Here is a 21,461-nt window from a genome sequence, read left to right as displayed (position 1 = left end):
CCAGCCCTCAGCCAACGGCCGAGCGTCGCGCAACAGAAGCAGCATCACGCAGGTGAGATGGACAAGGATGGTATATGATGTGCAGCTCGGAAGTTCAAGGAGCGTGGGCGTGGCTTCCGCTCCGCGCTGCGGCTCGCTGGCGCAGCTAGCGCCCGTTGGAGCCGCTGAGCATCGATTCAGACTGCGGCGCACGGGTCAGCTTTCCGATGGACAGCCTCGTCTGCTGCTCTGCTCACCTCTTCGGCGACGTTGTCGAGGGGCATGCCCGGCTGGTAGGGCTCGCGCCGCAGCTCCATCGCCCGGTCCTCCTCCTCGCTGCGCAGCGCATCCGCCGCAAAGCCGTTCTCCGACAGCATCGAGTCGGGGCGCGAGGCGAAGAAGGCGCTCGAGCGGCCGCCCGGCTCGCCGCCGTCGTCCGTCGAGCGCGAGTAGTTCGACGCCGCGTCGTCGGGGTAGATCGAGTCGCTGTCCGGCAGAACACTGTCGAGCGACTCGCGCATGCGCGGCGACGGCGGCGCCTCGGGGTCGGCGAGCGTCCAGCCCTGCGCGGCCGGTGCAGGGCTCTTTGCACCTGCGTCTGCAGTGGCGGTCCAGCCAGCCATGGGCTGCGCGATCTTTGGCTCGGGCTGAGTTGCGGACACGGGCGAGCTCACGGAGGACAGCGCCTGTGCCGGCAGGCCGCTCAGCAGCGCCGAGGGCAGGCCGGCGCGCACGGGAGACGGAGAAGCAGGCTCGCTGCTTGCGACGGCAGAGAGAGCCGGCGGCGAGGTCGGCTGGCCGTTGGTCGGCGACATCGAGCCGAGACGAGCCTTGGCCGGGCCGCCGAACTTGCCAGCGATCGCCGCCACGCGTCCAGAGGTCGGGTTCTTGGAGAAGGGGTCCGGTCGGTCTGTGGCAGGCGAGGGTGCAGGTCGAGCCTCTGCGGCCTCCTTTGGCTCGACAGGGAGAGGGCGAACGTCCTTGAGGCCAGCTCGGAGCTCGCGCGCTCTCTCCTTGGCTGCCTCGATGCGCGCCGCACGTGCCAGCTCCTTCTCGGCCGCAGTCGCACCCGGGCCCGGCATGGGCGGCACGATTCGGCGCACAGCGACAGGAGAGACATCCGGCGACGGCACAGCAGGCGGCTCCTTCGCGGTAGACGTCGGTGCGGCGGCACTTGCTGGCGCAGGGGGCGGAGAAGTCTTCCCTGCGACCGGGGTGACCGACTGTGACCGGTCTGGCGAGTCCACAGGACGGAGTGCCGGTGCGGGGAGCACTGGTGCATGCTGCCTCGGCTCGCTGGGCGGCAAAGGCACAGGCGCAGCGGCAGGTGGTGTGAGGTCCATCGGCCTGCTCGACGAGCCAGACGCGTCTTCCGAGATCGACGAGGAGCGGCGCTCGGGCACGGCAGGCCGTAGCATGTTGCGGCGCTCTGGCTCGGGCGCAGGCTCGAGAGACCAGCCTGCTGCGGCAATGGCCGCAGCGGGAGGGACCACGCCTGTCGCTGGAGCCGCATCGCGAACGACAGCCTGCGTTGCGGTGCCCTGCCGCGCGTCCTCATTGAAGGTCTCTTGCGTCGGCGTGTTGCGTAGCGAGTCATTGAGACTCGCATCGCGCGGAGGTAGCTGCAGGTTCGGAAGTGCTGCGCGGCTGGGCCCGGGTTCGCCGGCAGAGGCGAGCTGCTGACGCGTGCCCCTCCGCATCGGCGAGACATCGGCATCCTGACCCGCCATGCGAAAGCCGTTTGCCTTGCTCAGCACGTCGATCCACGCGTCGTCCTTGCTCTCGCGCCGCTCGTGACGCCGCGCCAGTGGGTTCTTGCGCCGCACCGTGTAGTCATCGCTGGCCGTGAGCTCGTCGAGCTCGGGATCGTGCAGACTGCGAGTCTCGAAGTCCGACGAGGAGAAGGAGTCGTACTGAGTGTGCGCAATGCCTTGCTGCGGCGGTGCGCTTGGCAAAGCTGCCTCGTCGGCGCCTCGTCCACGTCCCCGCTTCGTCTTGGACCGCAGCGAGTGCAGGATGCTGCTCGAGCTGGTCTCCATGAAGTCGGGACCGGGCTCATACGTCATGCCGGGCGGCACTCCGGCGTCGGTGCGCCGCTGCGTCTGGGTGCGGAACGAGGCGTAGGTGCCCGCGCGCTCGAGATCCGCCGCCATCGCTCCGTTGCTGCTCAGCGCCGGGCTGGTCGGGCCATGAATGCGCAGATGCCGCGTGGCCCCACCTGCGCCGGCAGTGAACGGATCGTGCGGGTCGGCGGGCTGATTCTCATCGCGCTCCCGACGCACGCGCTTGAAGATGTTCAGCTTGCGCAGGCTGGGCTTGCTGCGACCCTTGTGCCGTCCCGCGGCATCGAGGTCCGCGCGGTACTGCGACGGCACGAGCTCCTGCACGATGAACCACGCCGCCTTGGTGCGGTCATCGACGGGCGCCTCGCCGTTGCGCGAGAGGAGCGACTGGTCGCCGAGCGTCGAGTCTGCCGAGGCCTCCTGCACTTCTGGCGCGGCGCGGCTCTTGTACTGCACGACGACGAAGTTGGCGTTGCGATGCGTCAGCTCGTCGCGGTTGCTCCAGCCATTGCCAAGCAGAAAGTCGGCCACGACCTCGGGGAACATCTCGTCCATGCGCGAGATGGGCGTCTCGTTCCACTGGCCCGCGCCAAGGGTCGAGATCTCGCCGCGCAGCGGGCTCGCAACGCAGTGCGGCGCAGTGTCGTAGGGGAACGGCGGCAGCTTGCTCGCCTGGGCGCGGATCTTCTCGAGCATCTGGGCGCGCTCGCCAGGCCAGCGTGCCATGTCCTCCTGCAGCCCGTCGTCGAAGCTCAGCACCTCTCGCAGGCCCTCGTCTGTGGCGACGAAGCCCGTCTCTTCAAACTGCGACCACTTGACGGTGCCGCGATTCTCGATGCGCGCCTTGCGCTCGCTTTCGCGCAGATCGAAGGCGAGCTTCGACTTGTCGGGCGCCGCGAAGCCGTCGAGCGAGAAGTCGGACCATGTCTTGGAGGCGAGCGAGCCGTGCGTCTCGAGCTCGGACTCGGTCGAGCGGCCGTTGGAGTGCGATGAGAGCTGTCGAACGAGCAAGCTGCTGCCCGCGCCGTTGCTGGCCTCGCTTCTCCGAGCATGGACAGCGCTTCCTCTGAAGTTCAGCAGCTTCCGGAAGCGATCGGACAGCTGCGGCTCGCGGCCGAGGCTCTCCTGAGTGCTGCAGCACGCAGCCCACTCCTCGCAGGTGGCGCTCAGGTCCAGCTCGCATGCGCTCTGCACGAGGTCCGCGCTGTAGAGGCGCACCACGCGCTCGATCTGCGTCACGGGCACGCCGCGCACGTGCCGCGCCGGGCGGCTGATGTCGCTCGAGAGCATGGACGGATAGCCTCGCAGATGGTCGTTCAGGCGGACCGGCAGCGATTCGGTGCTGGACGCATCGCGGATGTAGGCCAGCAGCAGGTGCTCCGTGGCGTTGCTGGCGCGCACGAACGCATCGTACGTCCGCTCGAATGTCTCATCCTCGGGCAGGCCGAAGATCAGAGGCCCGAACAGCCGCGCCAGCTTGGACGGCGTCATGCCGTTCTTCAGGCTGTATGCCGCCGTCGAGGAGAGCAGAGAGAGCAGGGCGCGCAGCAGTGCGGCTGCCGCGGGGTCCATCACCGCATCGACGAAGGACGTGAACGCAGTGACCGGAAATTGCCGGGCTGCATGGTCGCATGAGCACAGCGCTAGGCGGGGTGAGATCGCAGCACTCACTCCGCTCGTCTTCGCGCCATGAGAGGTACGCATCAAGCTGCAAGAAGCCGCGCTGCTGCACGAAGATCGTGTCCTCCTCCACCACGCCTTTGCGGTTCGGGCCCTCGCCGGGCACTGCCGGCACAGGCACGGCAAAGACGCGGCCGAGCCGTGCCAGCGCCCACTTCAGCATCGCAGCGAGATCGTGCGGATTCGCGAAGCGGATTTCGCTCAGGAACGCGGCAGGCAGGGCCGAAGGAGGCATGCCGCGCGATCGCGAGCTCGCTGCCGCTGCCGAGTGCGAGGACATGAAGGAGCGGATCAGCGAGCAGGTGTTGCTCGCCGAGACGTCGAGCGCCATCGAGGAGAAGATCAGAGGCGAGTCCAGGCCTGCGAGAGCGGCACATGAGCGCATGCGCGACAGGTCCAGCTGCAGCGAGGACCCGCATGACCTGCGGCTGCCACTCACCCCGCTGCCGAATCTGCTCTCCCAGCGCGCCCACGAGCTGCACGACGACGGCAATGTCCACCTGCGCATCGAGACTGGCGTGGCAGTAGCCGTAGGAGTACGGCTCGACGTGCTCGAGGGAGGCACGCCCCGAGAGGTGGCCGAAGCCGGAGTGAGTGATGCCGGTGGAGTAGCCGCTGGCCATGCTGGAGCGAGTCTTGGCCCGCGTGGGCGGGCCGCCGGCGCTGATCGTCGCGGCACTGACGGCCGGGCGCAGCGACGCGATCGGCATGGTCGAGCGCGAAGTCATCGAGCGTGCTGTTCGCTGCTGCTGCTGCTGCTGCGGTGCCGGCAGCGGCAGTGGCTTCTCGTCGATGTCACGCGGCGGCGGCAGGGCGCCGAACTCGTGCATCTTGAAGGAGTCGTGCGAGGGGATCGAGTAGTCGGTGCCCTGCGGCGGCAGCTCGAAGGGCACGGGCGGCAGCGGGCGCGCATCCTGGTCGCCTGCGGCGCTCTGCAGCAGGTCCGCCGACGACACGGGCTGGTGCTGGTTGAAGCGCAGCGACGAGAGGCCGTTGCTGGACGGCCCCTTGCTGCGCCGGGCGAAGAGGGTGGGCATGACGGACGCGGTGCTCGGTGCAGCGGCGTCGCCACGGCTGGCGCGCTCGCACACGTCGGAGGAGGTGGCGAGCGGAGGGGTGCGGCGAGGTGCTCACACGAGACCGCAGGGGACGAAGAGGGAGAGAGCTTAGAGAGAAGCCGGCATCGAGGATGGGCGGCGAGGAGCGGCCCGCGCGCGAGGCGCAAGCTCAGCGAACGGCGGCGGCGCGGCGCGCACGGCGGCGGCTCTCTCTCCGCACGGCGCGCCTCTGCCCCCGGCGCGCGCGGCTCAGGCACAGCGTCTGTCTCGCAGCGCCCGCCGCGCCGCCATGCCGCCGTGTCGGGCGCCAGTCGGCGCACACATACAGGAGCTGCTCCGCCTCGCCCAGCGGCAGCTGCTCGCCCTACCGCCGCTGCTGCTCTTCACCTTCGCAGCCATCACGCCGTGCTGCGGCAGCGGGTGCGGATGCTGATGAGGCCCTGCCCTGGAGGGGCTGCCGCCGAGCGGCGCTTGTCTGTGATACCGCGGCGCGCCGCCTCCTCTGCCGCGGCACGCCCAACGGCCCGCGCTCCTCGCCTCGCCTCGCCGCCGCCGCTCGTCTCGTGCTGAAAGCCTCTCTTGCCAGTCATAACTGCTGCGGGACTCATCCTCTCAGCATGCGCAGCGCGACCTGCGATGCTCATTTCGCAATAAGATGGTAGCGCCAGCCACGGCCGCGACAGCCTGCTGCGGCGGAAGGTGCGGATCACTCATGCATGACGCCGTGCGCTGCGCGTGGGCGTCGTGCGGGCCAAAGCTCGGCGGCGTCGGCGCAGCGCCCACACGGCGCCGGCTTGCTGCTTGTGCGCGGCGTGCGGCACGATTCCGCGGATCCGAGCTGCTCGGCCGATGCGCCGGGCCTCGTTCGCGGCGGGCGAGGACCGCCATCCGTGCCGTGGTGCAGCGTGAACGTCCCTCTCGGACGCTCGACAAAGAAGACTGCCGAGCTGGACACCCAGCCTCGTGCTCGCAAGCGTCTTCAGCGGCCCTCTGCAGACACGTTGCTGGTGGTGCCGAGCGCAGCCGTGACCAAACGCGCGCTGGCGACACGGCCAACCATGTGCTTGATGCGTTGCAACTCGCACTTCCACGATGTACCATGTCGCTGCCCAGAGCCAGCCATGCCCACGGAGGCGCCGTAGCTGCCGTCGATCTCAAGCAGGGATATACAGCTAGATTTTGAGCACAATAGCGAAAGGTCCAGGTGGAGATGGAATGCAGGCAGAGAGGACGAAGGGGAAGGATGTCGCACGCTCGAGGAGAAGGCGCGGCGCGGCGCGCGGCAATCTCGGGCGGAGGCGGCACGCGCAGCTCAGGGCGTGCGTGCTGGGTATAGGCGAGACGCCACCTCAAGAGGACGACAGATACGCTTCAGAGGGGTATGCAGCAATGCGCCTGCTTAGAGCACGACTGCAGCAACCACAGCCGCGAAGCCGAGCCCGGCCCACGCCGCCACGCCGCTCGACGCTGCGCCCACGGCGCCGTCGGTCCTGCCGCTGCTGCCGCTGGAGCTCGACGCCGCTGCGGAGGCAGTGTTGCTGGTGGACTCGGCATAGCCGGGTCCGAGGGAGGAGATGCCGATGATGTTGCCGATGCCCGTCATGCCCGACACCTGCGCGTTGCGCGTCGAGATCGACGCCTCGTATGCCGAGAGCTCGGAGCCCGTCAGCGTCACCGAGGGCGTGGCCACAGCTGCGTGCAGAGTGTCAATGGCCGCAGCGAGACGCATTCGCTCCAAGCACTGAGAACACACGTGTGCTGGAAGGAGCGGAGGCGAAAGAGGCTGTAGAGGAGCTGGGGGCCGCGAAGGTGGCCGTGCTGTCGCCGTTGCCGACTGTGCCTGCGCGTCAGCACACGAGACGGCGAGGCAGCATGCCGGCACGGAGGCACTGACCGTTCTGGGTAGCCGGCACTCCCGCCGTGGACGCCAGAGTGATGGTGGACTGCGCCGCAGCAGCTGCGGCGAGCGAGGCGAGCAGAAAGAAGGGGCGAAAGACGTGCATCGCGCGGAGGCGTCCGGGGTGTCCGAGGCGTGCAGAGAGAGGCGGCGAGGGCGGTGAGAAGCAGAGGGGAGCAGGAGAGAGCAGCAGATGGAGGAGCAGAGTCAAGCTGTGACCTCCTCGTGTGAGGTCCTCGCCATGGGCTTCCCCGCACGAGATCTGGCACAAAGCCGGCGACCTGGCGTGACACCACGGCAAGCACTTGCTCTGGCGCCTGCCGCTGCGCATGTCGGAGGGATCTGCGCCCTCGCAGCGCAGGCCCAGCACCCAGCCTGCAGTGCGGGGGATGGTGCGCCATCATAGCGCCGATCCTGCATTTTTGCAGCTCAGTCGTGAGCACGAGGGGACAGAGCGGCTGCATCTGCCTCCGGCAGGCCCCGAGCAGCGGCAGCAGCAGCGAATGCAGAGTCGCGTGCGAGACGCTGCCAGGCCCAACGCGAGCGAGGCGTGACGCGTCTGCACCTAGGCGGCTGACGTCGCCGTGCAGCAGATCGAGCCGCCCTGCCGATCCCAGACCCCGATGCCGCGCCGGCGCGGGCCGCACACGCACGCCGGCGGTATCGCCTACTCCCGCGTGAGCTCTCAGCGCGGCTCGCCGTCGTCGTGCACGCATCCTGGAAGCTCGTGAACGGTTCATTACACCACGCCTGCGCTCGGACGGGCGGCGGCGGCCGTCCCGGCGCGCGTGCGCCCTGGGTTGCTGCTGTGCATGCTCTCGCGCCCCGGCCCCTCACATCTTCGTCTTCGTCTCCTTGGAGACGGACGTCTTTGGCCATGCGTACGTGTTGTCGCGCACGTAGCCGTAGCGCGTCTGGAACTCGTTGAGCGACGCCGGCCCCCGCGAGCCGTACTTGTACAGCTCGTTCTTGATCTCGCCGGCGTCGATCGACTTGAGGATGGGCGTGAAGATCTTCCACGCGTAGTCGAGCTCGTCGTCGCGCACAAACTGGCTGTGGTCGCCGTTGAGCGCGTCGAGGATGAGCGCCTCGTACGCCTCGGGGATGCGCGCATCCTCGAAGCGCTCCTTGTACGTCAGGTCCAGGTCGGCGGGCAGCGTGCCCATGTGCAGGCCCGGCGTCTTGGCGTTGACCTTGAAGTACACGGCCTCGTTGGGCTGGATGCGCATCACGAGCTCGTTGCGCGGCAGGCCCTTGAACGGGCCCGTCTCGATGTCCTTGTACTGGATGCGGATCTCGACCTTGGCCTCGTCCAGCGCTGCGGGCGTGCGCGTCAGCACTGCGCGCGCAAGCCATGTCACACTCCTGCTGCTCACCCTTGCCGGCCTTGAGGATGAACGGCACGCCGCTCCACCGCGCGTTGTTGACCCACAGCGTCAGTGCGGCAAACGTCGGGCAGTTGCTGTCCTTGGGCACCGTGTCGTCGTCCTTGTAGCCCGGCTTGCCGTCGGCGGCCGAGTACTGGCCGATCAGCACGTCCTCCTTCTTGATCGCCGCCACGTCCTTCAGCACGTTGACCTTCTCGCTGCGGATGTCCTCGGCCGAGAAGGACTTCGGCTGCTCCATGGCAAGCAGCGAGAGCACCTGGGACAGGTCTGTCTCGGCGCGTGTGAGCACGGCGCTCGGCCAGGCTCGCCGCCGTCAAAGCCGCGCTCGCCGGCACACTCACGGTTCTGCTGGATGTCGCGGATGATGCCGAACTCGTCGAAGTAGCCGCCGCGGCCCTCGGTGCCGAACGGCTCCTTGAACGTGATCTGCACATTGTCGACCATCTTGTTGTTGAGGCCGGCGTCGACGACGGGGTTGCCGAAGCGCATCACGAGCAGGTTCTTGACCATCTCCTTGCCGAGGTAGTGGTCGATGCCTGTGCAGCGCGGCGCGTCAGCCGCGAGCTCCGCACGCTGCATAGCGCCTCCACACAGCCGCAGCGCGCCCTGACACTCACGGAACGTCTCCTCCTCCTTCCACAGGTCCTTCAGCTTGCCCATCATCTCGCGGCTGCTCTCCAGGTCCTTGCCGAACGGCTTCTCAATCACGATGCGGTTGTGGCCCTTCTCCGAGTAGCAGTTCTTCTTCAGGCCGGCGGCGACGACGGTGAAGACGTTGGGCGGCAGCGCCATGTAGAAGAGGCGGTTCGGGTTCTTGCTGCCGCCCTCCTTCTCGATCTTCTCCATGGCGCTGTTCAGCTCCTGGAACGCCTCGTCCTTGTCGTACGCGCCCGGCTGGTACGTGCAGATGTCGAGGAAGGCCTTCTTGGCCTTGGCGCCCTCGCCCGAGTCGGCGTCCTTGAAGTGTGCCGAGATCTTCTCGTGGAACTCGGGCTTGTCCATCTTGGTGCGCGCATAGCCGACGATGTGCGTGCCCTTCGGCAGCAGCTCGAGGCGGTAGAGGTTGAAGAGCGCCGGGTACGTCTGAGCGCGGCGGTCAGCACTGCGCATGTGTGCGGGCCCTCGGCGCGCGGCAGGGTCTCGCTGGCAGCGTGTCTGGCCTCTGCCGCCAGGAGCAGCCAGACGAAGCAGCAGGCGCTGGCTGTCTCTCTCTTCTCAGCCTGCTTCCAGGAGCTCTGAGGTGCCCAGGCGCGCTTCGCATTGAGCCGAGGCCCGCCTCAGCTACCTGCTGGCCCATCGAGTGCTCCCTTGCTCCACATGCATCCCACTCCGCCGCGCCGGCCGACACGCACCTTCTTCTTGGCAAGGTCGCCGGAGGCGCCAAGCACTGCAGTCAGAGGCGTGAGCAATGGATCACAGACAGCACATGGCGCTTCGGGTCCGGGCGCAGACGCACCGACGATCACCGTCTCGTCCTCGAGGGCGGGCACGCCGGAAGGCATGGCGGGCAGCGGCTAGCGGGCGGCGGCGGGATTCGGCGGGGTGCTGTGCGAAGGTGCGGCTGCAGGTTTGGCGTGCAAGAGGGTGAAGCGGGTGCGCTGTGGGTATGGGAGCGCAGGTAGTCGTGGGGGTGGGGGGTGGAAGGAAGGGCTGCCTTCGCCGGCCGGTGCTGCCTGCTGCTGACCTCGTTTATCGCAGGGCGGGAATCTACCGCGCCGCCGCGCTGCCGGTGACGCTGCGCACGGCGCGCAGGCGGCAGCAGCAGGCGGCGCAGGCGGCCGGCGTGGAGGCGGGCGCGGCAGCACGCAGCGCCAGCAGCAGCATCAGCAGCCCGCGCGTGAACTCAGACGCGCAGGCACGCCGCCTGTGTGCTGCCTCCCGCCGCCCACAGATGACGGCTCGCGCTGATCAGCGGCAGCCGAGGCCGGCGCGCCGCGGCCGCACCGCACCGAAGCGGAGCGACCTCATCAGCGAGAGCGAATCTCGCCGGCGAGAAGCGCCTCGACGGTGGCCGACGGCGGCACAGATGCGCGCCGCCGGCGGACTCGTCGGCTCGAGCGCCTCGCGAAGGCGTGCTTCTGCCTGCCTCGGACGAGAGAGAAGATCTCGCTCCGGCTCTCCAGCCTCGAGCTGGAGGGGCACGAAGCAAGCAGCTTGGGCAGCGGCGCGGTCGGCCGTACCGCGGAAGCGTGGGTGGTGAGGCCTCCACCTTCTTCTTGTGCCTCGCACGTGCACAGCCTGCCCCTGGCGAGATCAGCGGACAGTCTCGCCCATGCAGAAAGGCCAAGGCGGTGCAGTGCAAGCAATGGGTTGTCAGGTAGAAGTACAGATGACGGCAGCCGTGCGGCAGGGCTGAGCATGTGCGGAGCAGGGGTATTGCGGGCGTGCGGGTGGAATGAGGAGCTGCTGCTCGGCGATGGTGCTGGCAGGCTCAGATGTAGACGGACGAGAGGTCGTCGAGCGCCGCAAACGGCTCGTCGACGGCCTTGATCTGCAGGTCGAAGGCGCGCCCCGTGCGGTCGGCGCCGTTGAGCACGCTGATGAGCGTCCACCAGGCCTGACAAGAGGGAGAGGGTCAGCAGAGCTTGACGCCGGAGCAGCGAGCACCCTTACCTGCCACGAGACGGCGGGCACGACAATGTGGCCCGGCTGCAGGCCGGCCAGCCACGTCTTCCACGCGCGCGCCTGCCATGCGCCCGAGGGGCTCGGATAAGGACAGCAGCGGGCACGTGCCTGCTCGTCTGGGTCCTCCGGCTGGAAGGACTTGTGTGCTGGAATGACCGCGGCCGCCGGCGAGGGAAAGCGCTCTGCTGCGAGCGGCGTGTGCAGACAGCAGGCCTCCAGATAGTCGAGCTCCCACGCGGAGCGGTACGTCCATTGCGCATCGGTGAGCTGCGAGGTGATGTGAGTAAAGGAGCCGGCCATGAGAGCTGTGCGCGGTTGAGGTCAGCAAGGGCACAGCAGTGAAGTCTCTGAAGCACTCACTCAAGGCGCTGGCGAAGTGCTTCGCATGCAGTCTGCTGCTGGCCCAGTGGTAGTCCTGATGCTCGATGCCGTCGGGCGACGCCAGGCTAGGCGGGATGCCGCCTCTGCGACGGAAGCCGTTCGTGGCATCGAGTGCGTCTTTGAGGACGCAGTCTGGCAGTCCGGAGGCATCGGCACCCGACGGCAGTGCCGGGGTTGGCCGTCCGGCACCTGCCGAGTGTGCGACCATCTCGTGGGCCAAGCCCTCGCGCACGCGCGTCGCCTCGTACTGCTCCACCCAGCCTTGCATGCTGACGGCCAGCGTAGTCCAGTCTGCCCACGTGCGTTGCCGTTCGCCGCCGAGCTGCAGAGCGGCGAGCGCAGCAGCAGGTGCGAGAGCTGTGCTGTCGCCTCCAAGTGCAGGCGGGGTAGAGGCGCTCCGCCCTGGCATGCGCTGCAGGAGCTTCTCGAGTGCCGATGCGCCTTGTGTCGCGCGGGTTTCATCCGATGCCGGCTGGACTGCCTTTGTCGAGGCACTCTCTGACGGCGCCACGTCGGAGGCGTCCTCTGCGACGTGCGACAGGCCGAGGTCCCGGCCTGCCGAGCCTGGCACTGGCGATGAAGCTGAGCGCGCAACGAAGGTAGAGTCGGTACTGCTCTCCACGCCGCGAGCCCACTGCTGCACCTTTGCGCTCTCGCTCTGCTGCCGCGAGTCCATCTCGGCGGCCTTGCCGAGCGGCACAAAGTCGCCGGCGCGAGCGCTTGCGGATCCCGGCCCATAGCACAGGTGGAGGATGCCCTCCCATCCGAGTGCCTCGCCAAAGGCGCATGGGACGGCGATCGTCGAAGGGTCAGTTCGGCCGCAGAGCCACCATGCGCTCGTGTCGGGCGGCGCCTGATCGGTCGGCTGGCCCAGCGGCGTGTCGGCGCCCGACGAGCTGGGCGTGATGCTGCCCGAGTGCGCAGCGGGCCGCTTGCCGCGAGCCTTCTCGCTGAGGATGCGAGCCGATGGATCGACGTTCAGCGCCGTGTCTGCCGCTTTTCGCAGCAGCGTCAGGAAGTCGTCTCCGCCAGCCCAGGGCTTGGGAGAGAGCAGCTCTGGCGGAGCACGCATCTCGGACCAGTCAGCCACGGCACCTTCCGTGACCGGCTGCAGTTGCGCCGCGATGCCCGCCGTGCCGGCAAGCTGGCTAGCGGACATGTTGCTGGCGCTGAGCACGGAGCCAAGCGAGGCTCGACGAGGGCCGTCCACGCCGAGCATGCGCGCAGGCAGACTGCCATACAAACTGCCGTCCTCATCTCCGGTGTCGATGGCCTCGTCGTTGCTGAGGTCGCTCACGACAGTGGCGCTGCGCATGCGGCGAGAGGGTGCTTCGATGCTGGCAGTGACAGGCACCTTGAGGCCTTCCTCCTCAGCGATTGATGCACTCGTGGCGGCTGAAGAGGCGTCTGGCAGGTCCAGGCTGCTGGCCAAGCTCGGCGCAGTGCTGTTGCTGCTGCCTCGACGAGTCGAGCGACTCTGCCCGAAGAAGCGCTGCAGGAAGGACGGCCGACGAGTCTCGCCACGCGATTGCGTACTGCTTCGAGCTCGTGCGACCGGCTCCTCTGAGCTCGGCACAGCGTCGCCAGCGTCTGCAACAGCGCCAAACACGTCATGGTCCATCGTGAAAGAGCTGCCGGCAGTCTGTGGTCGAGACGCTGCTTGCCGGTTCCGACCCGCAAGGCCAGCGCTTGCAAAGCGCCCTTGCGAAGGCGAAGGCGGAGAGCGCTGCCGCGCTGCCGACGTGCTGCTCTCGCGGCTACTGACTTCTCTCAAGGAGCCCGCGCCGAAGAGGTCGACGGCAGAACTAGCTGTCCGAGCTCGCTCCAAGTCGTTGCCCGCCGGCTGACTCGTGGGCGAGAGCACTTGCTCCGGCACCCGTCGGCCTCTTCGGCTTGGCGATGAGAGGATCTGCGTGTCCAGCATCGGGCGCGACGGTCGTCGTGGCGGCGGCTGCGGCGGCAGCGGCGCGAGCCCGACCGAATGGAGATCGAGGCGCACGGAAAAGCGCACGCTACGATCCTGCTGCCCTGGCACAGGGGCGTGCGCCGTGCCTGTCGCTCGACGAGGCGGCGCCTGCATCTCGGGAGCGCGAAGCTCTGCCTCCTCGAAGTCGTCCTCTGATATCTCGGACGCGGCGCCGTCGCGCGACAGCGTGCGGAGGACTCGGGTGCGGAAGCCGCCGCCAGCCGCAGATGTCGAGCTCAGGGTGCGAGATCGTCCGGCGGCCGAGCCCATGAGCTGGCCGCCAGGAGCCGATGGGCGGCGCGAGAGGAGCGAGCCGCGGCGCCTTGGGCTGCGCGGCGAGCGTGGGCCACTCACGAGGCGACCCTCGCGATCGAAGCGAGCATCGAAGAAGGCACGCAGCGTGGCGAAGCCCGGGTCCTCATCGGCGCCGTCGAGCAGCCGCACGAGCTGCGTCAGGTCTGTGACTGCCTCGAGGGCGCGAGTGTGCGCCAGGAGGTAGGAGACCTCGTGCAGCGCGTGCGGCGGCGCAGCGTCGAGGCGCTTCTTGACGCGGATCGCCGCCGAGCCGCGGTCCGACGGCGCGTCGGGGTCGAGCTCCTCATCAGAGTCTGAGCCGGACGTGTCGGAGAAGGCGCTATGTGCTGCGCGGTAGGAGAGATGCGGCAGCGGCTCGAGGTGCAATGCGAAGGGCAGCGTGAAGAGCTGCTGCAGCTCGGGCGCCTGCCGAGCCGCCTCGCCGTCGTGAGATGCGCCGGCGGCGGCCTGCTCCTCGCGCCGCTTGCCAGCCTCATCAGCGGCGGCGGCAGCATGCGCAGCAGCCTCGGCGGCGGAGAGCATGCAGATGCGGCAGCGGATGCGGCGTCGGGACGAGACGGATGGGAGTGGAGCGGGACGAACTGAAGCGAGCGGGCCTCTGCGGCGCGTCCTCCGGCCTGCTGCTGGGGCGGCGGCCTGTGCCGTCATGCGCGGCTTGGGCGGCGCCGCCTCCACAGGACCAGGATGCAGCGCCGCCGCACACGCCCCTCGCCTGCCTGCCCAGCTGCGGCTACGCTGCGGCTGCCGCTGGCGTACCTCATGGGCTGCGCCGCTCCGCTGATCTCGCGCCGTTCCTGCGCTAAATCGGGTCCAGCTCTCTCCGCACCACTCCACCTCCTTCCACGCCTGTATACCAGGAAGCGGATCGGCCGGCACTGCTCCTGTTGCCGGCGGCCCGGCGCAACCTTCTTCTCTCCTTTCGGCTGGCTTCGCGCCATCTGCGTTCTGCAGCAGTGCGGCCATCTCTGCCGCAGGAACGGGTCCTGGAGCCATGCAGGCCTCAGAGGCACGCCATGGCCAATGGGCTGCCGCAGCACGCGGCAGGCCAAGTGGTAGCCGTGTCGCGGCACGCCTCTTCTCACGCACGGCCCGCTCGATGTGAGCCTCATGATGGGGAAGAAGAGCGGTACAGGGCGTCGGCCGCGGTATTCCGCGCTGCAAGGTGCAGGACGGAGGATGTCCGAGGCTCATGACGATGATGAGCAGCGGCGGCTGCGGCGCTGGCGCTGCTGTGGCTCTGCTGCACTGCTGTCGGCGCTGATGCGAGATGCCGCTGCGGGTGCACGCATGTCGACGGCACGCGGTGCGCGATGCCGCGGCACGCGCGGCCGGCGGCACCGGGAGGCCTAGCGCGCATGAACCCCTCCGGCGGCACGGCCCCCTCCCTGAGCATTCGATTGTGCCCCACGTTCTGGCGCTCTGCACCTGCGCTGTCCGTGGCTCGAGATGCAGCTCTGCAGCAGACGCAGCAGCCAGCGGAGCCCATGCGGCACGAAGCCACTGCAGTCTTAGTGTGCTCCTCCGGCGCCTGTGCTGCCTCGCACCTCATAAGCAGCACGCTGCAGTCCGGCGTCTCCTCCCACCACCCAGACTCATCCCAACACGCGCCAAGATGTTCAAGAAGCTCTTCCTGCTCGTGGCCCTCGCGCTCCCGGCGCTCGCCGAGTACGACGACCCCGCGCACTTGCCGGCCAAGACGGACGCGGCGCACGGCCAGACGGGCTACAACGACGTGAGTGAGGCGCAAGCGCTGCCATAGCAGAGCGAAGCGAACGGCGCTGGCCAGCCGCGCTGGCGCGCCCCTCGCCCGACCGTGAGCCGCCTGACACCATGTGCCGCACACAGTGCATCTCGCGCTACGGCGCCTCGAGCCAGAAGAGCAAGTGCCAGAACGTCTTTGTCAACAGCGTCAAGGTGCGTGGCGCATGTGACGGCGGCGCGCCGAGTCTGACGCCCTCGCGCAGGACTTCTGCCTCTGGGGCCCGCCGAAGCCCAACTCAAACGTCGGCGACACGGAGGAGGAGCAGGTGGCATGGTGCACCAAGAGCGGCTACGGCACGCGTCTGATCCCCGACGGCACCCTGACGGGCGTGCACTTCCTCAAGACGGGCGACTTTGTGCAGGTGACCGGCACGGGAGACTTGACGAAGCTCAACATCCGCCAGGGTGACGAGGGAGGCGAGCTGGACCCGCATGGGTGCGTCTTGTCTTCCGCCCCTCGATGTGCTGATACGCCGCAGCTGACCTCCACGCTCTCGTCACTCTTTGCTGCGCGCAGTGCCACCGGCGCGGGCAACCCCGTCGGCGGCCTTGTCTTCACCCGTGCGATCACAAAGGGCAAGTTCCAGCGCATCTACGAGTGGAACAACTTCATGGGTGAGCGCCTCGAGTGAAGCAGACATGGTCGCCGAAGGTCTGACGACGCTCTCTTGCGCTCCACAGACTACCAGACGTTCTGCATCCGCGGCTGCTTCGGCAAGTACCGCACCAAGTTCTGCCCGCACATCTACGATCTGCTCGGCTGCAACTTCAGCGAGCCGGCCAACTACTCGCCGGGCGTGTTCGAGCAGTGCGACGGCGACTCGGGCCAGTTCCCCGGTGCGTCTTCCTCTGTGTACGCTCGAGCGAGCTCATGCTGACATCGGCACTGCAGGGATCTACGGCAGCTCGACCTTCTACCAGGGCCAGGAGCCCACCCCGGCCCCTCACCCGGCCGGCACGTCGTCCAACTGTCGCCAGTACCCCACCGTCTCGAACGGCCCGGCGGCGTACATTCCCTCGCGCCGTGATGTCTACGCCAGAGAGACGCCTGTCCCTCGCGCTGCAGAGGCGGCCGCCGACGAGTAGAGCACCCTCGGTGCCGGATCTTTATGCCTGTTGCTTCCGTCTTGCTTCACCGCAGTCCGCTTCGAGAAGCTCCTTGTTCCGTGCTACGTGACTGCGCCAATGTCCTGTTCCCGATCTCTTCTATGCGTACACACTTGAATGTGCCAAGTCTGATGTGAACTGTGTCACGGTCTCACTTCGTGAAGCACGAAGCGAGGCCAGCTGCAGTGGACTGCATTTGAGGACGATGCAGGAGCGTCGCGCGTGAGGCTGCCGCGCGGCGTCTGATCTGCTCTGTGCCTCCACGCTACACGCGTGGCGGCGCTCGGACCGCCGCGTCTCCTCCACCACACCCCATCGCGCTCGCTTCTCTCGACCTCTCTGCCAGGACAGCCAGGCAGCGCCGTGCTCCACCGATGACCGCCGGCGCAGGCGTCGGCGCGGCCGATGTGCCGCCCGACGAGCAGCTGGGCACAGATGCAGCTCGCGCGCCGCCTGCCGCATCAGACGGCGAAGACGAGCAGCGCCGCACGCCGACGCCCACGCAGGCATCGTCGCAGCCGCAGCCCTCAAACCTGACGGCAGCCCTGACGCTCACGCCGCCGACGTCGCTGGCGAAGCTCGCGCCGCTCTCCAGCGCCGCGCCAGGTCCTGCGCCGCATGTCGCGCCTAGCAGCGCCCCCGAGCCGCTCGACCTCGCCGGCTGCGACAGCGGTGCCTCGCTCGTCTTCGCGCCGCCGGCTCACACCGCGAGCTCAAGCGCAGAGCCGTCCACTGCCCGAACGCGCTCGTCGACGGCAGCATCGTCAGCGCCGCAGTCTGCCGCCAGCGCCGTCGGCACGCCGCACCCGCCGCCGCGCACGCAGGCGCAGCAGCAGAGCGCGCGGGCGCAGCATGCCGAGCCTGGCCGGCTCGGCGAGCTGAAGCGATTCACGCTCTGGGAGACCAAGACGCGCTTCTACCTCGTAGCCTTCAATACCTCCCAGACGCGCTTCCGCATCCTCAAGGTCGACCGCACGCTGGCGCAGCCGCGCAGCTCGGGCCGGCCTGATGCCTCGGCGGGCGCAGCTGAAGGCAGCAGTAAGGAGGCAGGCCACGCTGCGGAGACGGGCTTGGGTGTCGATGGTGGCGCTGCCGCAACCTCGACCTCGGAAAGCACGCAGTGGGAGCTGAACCTCACATCGGACCGCGTCGTGTACACGAGACAGCAGGTGAGCGAGCTGCTTGACATGATCGCCGAGGGCAACCGCTCCACGGGCGGCCTGAAGGAGGTCGGGCGCTTCTTTGGCATCGTCGGCTTCATCCGCTTCACCAGCGGCTACTACATGGTGCTGATATCAGCGCGCTCCGTCGTGGCGCTCATCGGCGGGCACTACGTGTACCACTGCGACGACACGCGCATCATTCCCGTGTGCCACCCGTCTGTGCTCGCGAGCGTGCCGGGCCGCTCCAAGGCCAAGGACGCAGAGGAGGCGCGCCTGCTGCACACGTTCAAGCAGGTCGACCTGTCGAAGAACTTCTACTTCTCCTACACGTACGACCTCACCAAGACGCTGCAGGACAACCTGACCGGCGGCAGCGAGACGGCATGCCCTTCCATCGCTCAGCAGCGACACGCGGTGCCATCGCGCAGTAGCACGGCCTGGGGCTACAACGAGAAGTTCGTCTGGAACCATCACCTCCTCGTGCCCGCATTTGGTGCATCAGAGCACCTGCAGCGGCCGCGCTACGAGCCTGACGCCTCGCTGCGCGACGCCGAGTCGGCCGCGGATGCCAGCATCGACGCAGCATCCGAGTGGGTGCTGCCATTGGTGTACGGCTTCGTCGACCAGGCCAAGCTGAGCGTGCTCAACCGCACCGTGCACATCACGCTCCTCGCGCGGCGCTCGCGCCACTTCGCTGGTGCTCGGTTCCTCAAGCGCGGCACCGACGAAGAAGGACACGTGGCCAACGACGTCGAGACGGAACAGATCGTGGCCGATGGCCTCACCACGCCGTTCTACGCGCCCGCCCGCTCGGCAAAGCTGCGTACCGAGGCCCACGACGGCGGCGCAGATGCAGGCCCTGCGCTCGGCGTCAGCCCGCGCTACACGTCGTACGTGATGCATCGCGGGAGCATCCCGATCTACTGGACGCAGGACTCGACGAACATGTCGCCGCGACCGCCGATCGAGATCTCCGTCGTCGATCCGTACTTCTCGTCCGCCGCGCTGCACTTCGACGACATGCTGCGCCGCTACGGCCACCCGCTCATCGTGCTGAACCTCATCAAGAGCAAAGAGAAGCAGCCGCGCGAGGTCAAGCTGCTGCACGCCTTCGGCGAGTGCGTCGCATACCTCAACCAGTTCCTGCCGGCCGACAAGCGCCTGCGCTACATCGCGTGGGACATGAGCCGCGCGAGCAAGAGCCACGACCAGGACGTCATCGGGGTGCTGGAGGACATTGCAGAGGGCACCGTCGAGGCCACGCGCTTCTTCCACTCGGGACCCGAGCCGGCGCTCTTCGAGTCGGCTGCGACACGGAACGTCAAGACTGCCGGCCCGCGCCGCGAGACGATCCTGCTCCAGAGCGGTGTCGCTCGCGTCAATTGCGTCGACTGTCTCGATCGCACCAACGCCGCGCAGTTCGTCATCGGCAAGGCAGCCTTAGGCCACCAGCTGCATGCACTCGGCCTGCTCGAGAGCCCTTCGCTGCCATTCGACAGCGCTGCAGTGGACATGCTCACCGAGATGTACCACGACCTGGGCGACACCATCGCGCTGCAGTACGGCGGCAGCCACCTGGTCAACACGATGGAGACGTACCGCAAGGTCAACCAGTGGACGTCGCACTCGCGTGACATGCTCGAGGGCCTGAAGCGCTACTACTCGAACTCCTTCGTCGACGCAGACAAGCAGGCAGCGATCAATCTCTTCCTCGGCATCGACCCGGACACGGCCGAGGCGCGCCCTGCTCCGCGCCTGCTCGATGCACACGGCAAGCTGGCGCCGAAGCGGCGAAGCTACCGCAACTGGTACACGCCCGAGTACCTCGAGGATCGTGGCACGGTGCAGGAACGCCAGCAGCGCCTCAACGATGTCGTGACGGCGGACCGTGGCTTCTGGGCCGAGTACTACAGGCCGAGCCTCTTTACCGAGTGAGTGCAAGACGCCCTCTCCTGCTGCTTCCTGTCGCTGACGCTCTGCTGCCAGCCTGCTCCGGCATCACGCGTTCAAGATGACCGCCGTCCATCAGCACCAGCAGGCTGCGATCGGGCCGCCATCGACAGCCGCGTACGTCTCGGCCTCGCGCTTTGCGCAGAGCCCGTCGAGCAACTCGCACGCGCGCAAGACGAGCAACGGCTCGTCGATCATCGCCCGCAGCGCGTCAATACCCTCAATGACCGAGGTCAACGCGGTGCCCGTCGAGCGCGCAGTCCTCACTCTGAGCCCCTTCACGGCACGCGTGCCTGGAGGCTCAGCTCCTACCCCCTCGTCGCCCGTGCGCCCCAAGCCGAGCGGCAGCGAGAGCCCAAGAGCTCTCATCGGCGGCGTGCGCCGCTGGATGTCGCTCAATCGCGATGGCAAGCGCGACGGGCAGTCAAAGCGGCGCAGCTCCATGCGCACAGCAGGCGGTCGTGCTTCGCCCAGCTCCGACGACGGCACATCGAGCGGAGCGGCTGGCGGCGCAGCGTCCATCGAAATTACGCCCTCCATGCAGCGCGACGCCTGGCCGAACTGGGGCGACCCAGAGCGCCTTGCACAGCACCCAGTCGTCCCATCGGCAGTGCAGCTGGTACGCCAGGTCGACGCCCTCACGGCGCCGAGCGTCTCGGCGCTCGAGGCTCGCGAGTACGACAATTGGCTCTCGCAGTTCGGCGAGAAGGCCGAGTGCGGCGTGCGCGGCCTCGGCGCCCGCGTGGCAGACGAGGACGCGGCGCTGTACGCCGTCGGCGCGGACTTGGCCGCCGGCGAGGCGCTCGCCGTGGCGCGTATGATGGCACAGTACAGCCTCGGCGGCGAGGACGACGACGGCTGGCCCAGCGCGCACCAGCCCGTCGATGCGGCGCTGCAGACATACGCACATACCGCACAGATGCTCAGAGCCGGCGCGCCAAGCCTGCCCACGAGCGAGGGCAAGCTGCGCGCGTACAACTCCTGGCTTGTTGGACCCGTCGACGCATGATGACCTTTACGACCTGATCCTCATCCACTGTAGACTAAGCATCACGATTGCCTCGCCACTGCCGGCCCTCGCGGCGCGCTCAGTGGCCCTTGCCCTTCTTCTGCACGCCGGCCGGGTTGAGCTTGCGGAAGGAGAAGAAATTCGGGAAGCCGACGGGCAGGTGCACGGCTGCCCACTTGGCCTGTGGAGAGTGTCAGCGTCTCAGCCACATCTGTTGCGCTGCTGCATCGTGAGCACATACCGCCGTGACGACCGAGCCGCCGCGCTTGAGCACATAGAGGAACATGAGCACGCTCTCGACGGCGTGCGCGACGCCGATCTGGCGCAGCAGCCAGGCGGCCCAGTCGGGCGCGTCGGGGTAGCGCTGCAGCACGGGCATCAGCGCCACCTGCGCCGCCGGGAAGTCGTACGCCTTGCTGAGCGCGTAGAGCAGCGCGCCGAGCGCCAGAGCGCCGGGAAGGTGTGGCGTGACGCCGAAGCGGACGGGGTACTGTCGATGTAGAGGTCAGCGTTCAGACATGAGCAAGGGGGGGGGGGGGCTTCCTGGCAGCGAGAGCGCGCTCACGCAGCCTCACAACTACGCGCATCGGGTCGTCCCTCAAGTCGCACAGATGGCTCGTTGAGCGCCAGGCAGGTAAAGCGAGGCCCCCCATGGGACCTCCACTGCACTGCGCGCTGCTGCTTTCCACAGCGTCTCAATCTCACTACGCACCCAAAGGCCGGCACTTTCATTGCTGAGGCCGACAAAGGCGGCGCGCGCCTCGCCCGACTGCTTGAGCGGCTGCTTGAAGGCGACGCGCGCGCGGCGCTTCTCGGCCTTGGAAGCGAGGCTGTGCTGCAGCGTGTACTCGACGTCGAAGCCGTCGGCATCGATGGCCGTGGCGCGGGCGCGCGAGGGCAGGTACGGCAGCTCCTCGCTGCGCGCGACGATGCTGCGCAGCGAGTCGGCGTGGTCGCCGTTGAGGTGGGCGAGGATGGAGCTGGCGCGCGTCTTGAGGTCTGCCATGGTGTGTGCTGTGTGTGGTGGTGCTGAGACAAGGCGGAGCGGGCTGAGGCTGCTGCTGACGCTGGACGGGCTGCTCCGGCACTCCACACGTCGCCCGCCCGCCCGCGCCGCGC

At 68.2% G+C, this 21,461-nt stretch overlaps 7 protein-coding genes across 7 annotated transcripts; 2 read left to right on the top strand and 5 right to left on the bottom strand.

Moving 5' to 3' along the window:
- Positions 1 to 55: 55 nt before the first annotated feature.
- FA09DRAFT_359385 (hypothetical protein) lies at positions 56 to 4,913 on the bottom strand. Its single transcript, XM_025745100.1, has 4 exons — positions 4,162 to 4,913; positions 3,714 to 4,082; positions 237 to 3,661; positions 56 to 181 (listed from the first exon to the last, which is right to left on the bottom strand). Exons 1-4 carry the CDS (start codon positions 4,757 to 4,759, stop codon positions 146 to 148), a joined length of 4,428 nt encoding a protein of 1,475 aa, XP_025599623.1. The 5' UTR covers positions 4,760 to 4,913; the 3' UTR covers positions 56 to 145.
- A 1,266-nt stretch (positions 4,914 to 6,179) lies between these two features.
- FA09DRAFT_337483 (hypothetical protein) lies at positions 6,180 to 6,783 on the bottom strand (the record flags this gene model as incomplete). The annotated part of the gene is made up of 3 exons (XM_025744000.1): positions 6,180 to 6,472; positions 6,534 to 6,614; positions 6,675 to 6,783. The coding sequence occupies 3 exons, from the start codon at positions 6,781 to 6,783 to the stop codon at positions 6,180 to 6,182; spliced, it is 483 nt and encodes a 160-aa protein (XP_025599622.1).
- Positions 6,784 to 7,248: 465 nt separating this feature from the next.
- FA09DRAFT_227882 (putative ZWF1-glucose-6-phosphate dehydrogenase) lies at positions 7,249 to 9,522 on the bottom strand. The gene is made up of 4 exons (XM_025739572.1): position 9,522; positions 8,407 to 9,452; positions 8,054 to 8,332; positions 7,249 to 7,995 (listed from the first exon to the last, which is right to left on the bottom strand). Exons 2-4 carry the CDS (start codon positions 9,173 to 9,175, stop codon positions 7,511 to 7,513), a joined length of 1,533 nt encoding a protein of 510 aa, XP_025599621.1. The 5' UTR covers positions 9,176 to 9,452; position 9,522; the 3' UTR covers positions 7,249 to 7,510.
- An 825-nt stretch (positions 9,523 to 10,347) lies between these two features.
- On the bottom strand, positions 10,348 to 13,940 carry FA09DRAFT_328746 (hypothetical protein). Its single transcript, XM_025741898.1, has 3 exons — positions 11,051 to 13,940; positions 10,679 to 10,995; positions 10,348 to 10,622 (listed from the first exon to the last, which is right to left on the bottom strand). The coding sequence occupies exons 1-3, from the start codon at positions 13,872 to 13,874 to the stop codon at positions 10,497 to 10,499; spliced, it is 3,267 nt and encodes a 1,088-aa protein (XP_025599620.1). The 5' UTR covers positions 13,875 to 13,940; the 3' UTR covers positions 10,348 to 10,496.
- A 1,024-nt stretch (positions 13,941 to 14,964) lies between these two features.
- On the top strand, positions 14,965 to 16,199 carry FA09DRAFT_295408 (hypothetical protein; the record flags this gene model as incomplete). The annotated part of the gene is made up of 6 exons (XM_025740120.1): positions 14,965 to 15,084; positions 15,198 to 15,266; positions 15,317 to 15,549; positions 15,631 to 15,728; positions 15,795 to 15,950; positions 16,006 to 16,199. 6 exons carry the CDS (start codon positions 14,965 to 14,967, stop codon positions 16,197 to 16,199), a joined length of 870 nt encoding a protein of 289 aa, XP_025599619.1.
- Positions 16,200 to 16,528: 329 nt separating this feature from the next.
- On the top strand, positions 16,529 to 20,814 carry FA09DRAFT_316608 (hypothetical protein). The gene is made up of 3 exons (XM_025740848.1): positions 16,529 to 19,314; positions 19,370 to 20,523; positions 20,584 to 20,814. Exons 1-2 carry the CDS (start codon positions 16,595 to 16,597, stop codon positions 20,340 to 20,342), a joined length of 3,693 nt encoding a protein of 1,230 aa, XP_025599618.1. The 5' UTR covers positions 16,529 to 16,594; the 3' UTR covers positions 20,343 to 20,523; positions 20,584 to 20,814.
- Positions 20,422 to 21,348, bottom strand: FA09DRAFT_337478 (hypothetical protein; the record flags this gene model as incomplete). Its single annotated transcript, XM_025743999.1, has 3 exons — positions 20,422 to 20,523; positions 20,584 to 20,832; positions 21,055 to 21,348. 3 exons carry the CDS (start codon positions 21,346 to 21,348, stop codon positions 20,422 to 20,424), a joined length of 645 nt encoding a protein of 214 aa, XP_025599617.1.
- Between the last annotated feature and the right edge of the window lie 113 nt (positions 21,349 to 21,461).

This window comes from Tilletiopsis washingtonensis (assembly GCF_003144115.1).
Source record: "Tilletiopsis washingtonensis strain MCA 4186 unplaced genomic scaffold FA09scaffold_6, whole genome shotgun sequence".
Lineage (NCBI taxonomy): Eukaryota > Fungi > Basidiomycota > Exobasidiomycetes > Entylomatales > Tilletiopsis > Tilletiopsis washingtonensis.
The sequence above is the reverse complement of the archived record's forward strand: the minus strand, read 5'-3'. Positions and strand labels throughout refer to the sequence as shown.

Excerpts from the sequence above, each read along its gene's own strand:
- FA09DRAFT_359385 (XM_025745100.1), bottom strand. The coding sequence starts at position 4,759 with ATGCCCACCCTCTTCGCCCGGCGCAGCAAGGGGCCGTCCAGCAACGGC. Across the intron at positions 4,083-4,161 it reads AGAGCAGATTCGGCAGCGGG|GCCTGGACTCGCCTCTGATC; the intron begins GTGAGTGGCAGC and ends CCGCTCTCGCAG. Across the intron at positions 3,662-3,713 it reads ATGGCGCGAAGACGAGCGGA|CCCGGCAATTTCCGGTCACT; the intron begins GTGAGTGCTGCG and ends GCGACCATGCAG.
- FA09DRAFT_227882 (XM_025739572.1), bottom strand. The coding sequence starts at position 9,175 with ATGCGCAGTGCTGACCGCCGCGCTCAGACGTACCCGGCGCTCTTCAAC. Across the intron at positions 8,333-8,406 it reads CCGCGACATCCAGCAGAACC|ACCTGTCCCAGGTGCTCTCG; the intron begins GTGAGTGTGCCG and ends GCGCCGAGACAG. Across the intron at positions 7,996-8,053 it reads CATCCTCAAGGCCGGCAAGG|CGCTGGACGAGGCCAAGGTC; the intron begins GTGAGCAGCAGG and ends GCACGCCCGCAG.
- FA09DRAFT_328746 (XM_025741898.1), bottom strand. The coding sequence starts at position 13,874 with ATGCTCTCCGCCGCCGAGGCTGCTGCGCATGCTGCCGCCGCCGCTGAT. Across the intron at positions 10,996-11,050 it reads GCACTTCGCCAGCGCCTTGA|CTCTCATGGCCGGCTCCTTT; the intron begins GTGAGTGCTTCA and ends AACCGCGCACAG. Across the intron at positions 10,623-10,678 it reads TGCCCGCCGTCTCGTGGCAG|GCCTGGTGGACGCTCATCAG; the intron begins GTAAGGGTGCTC and ends CCCTCTTGTCAG.
- FA09DRAFT_316608 (XM_025740848.1), top strand. The coding sequence starts at position 16,595 with ATGACCGCCGGCGCAGGCGTCGGCGCGGCCGATGTGCCGCCCGACGAG. Across the intron at positions 19,315-19,369 it reads AGGCCGAGCCTCTTTACCGA|CCTGCTCCGGCATCACGCGT; the intron begins GTGAGTGCAAGA and ends CTCTGCTGCCAG.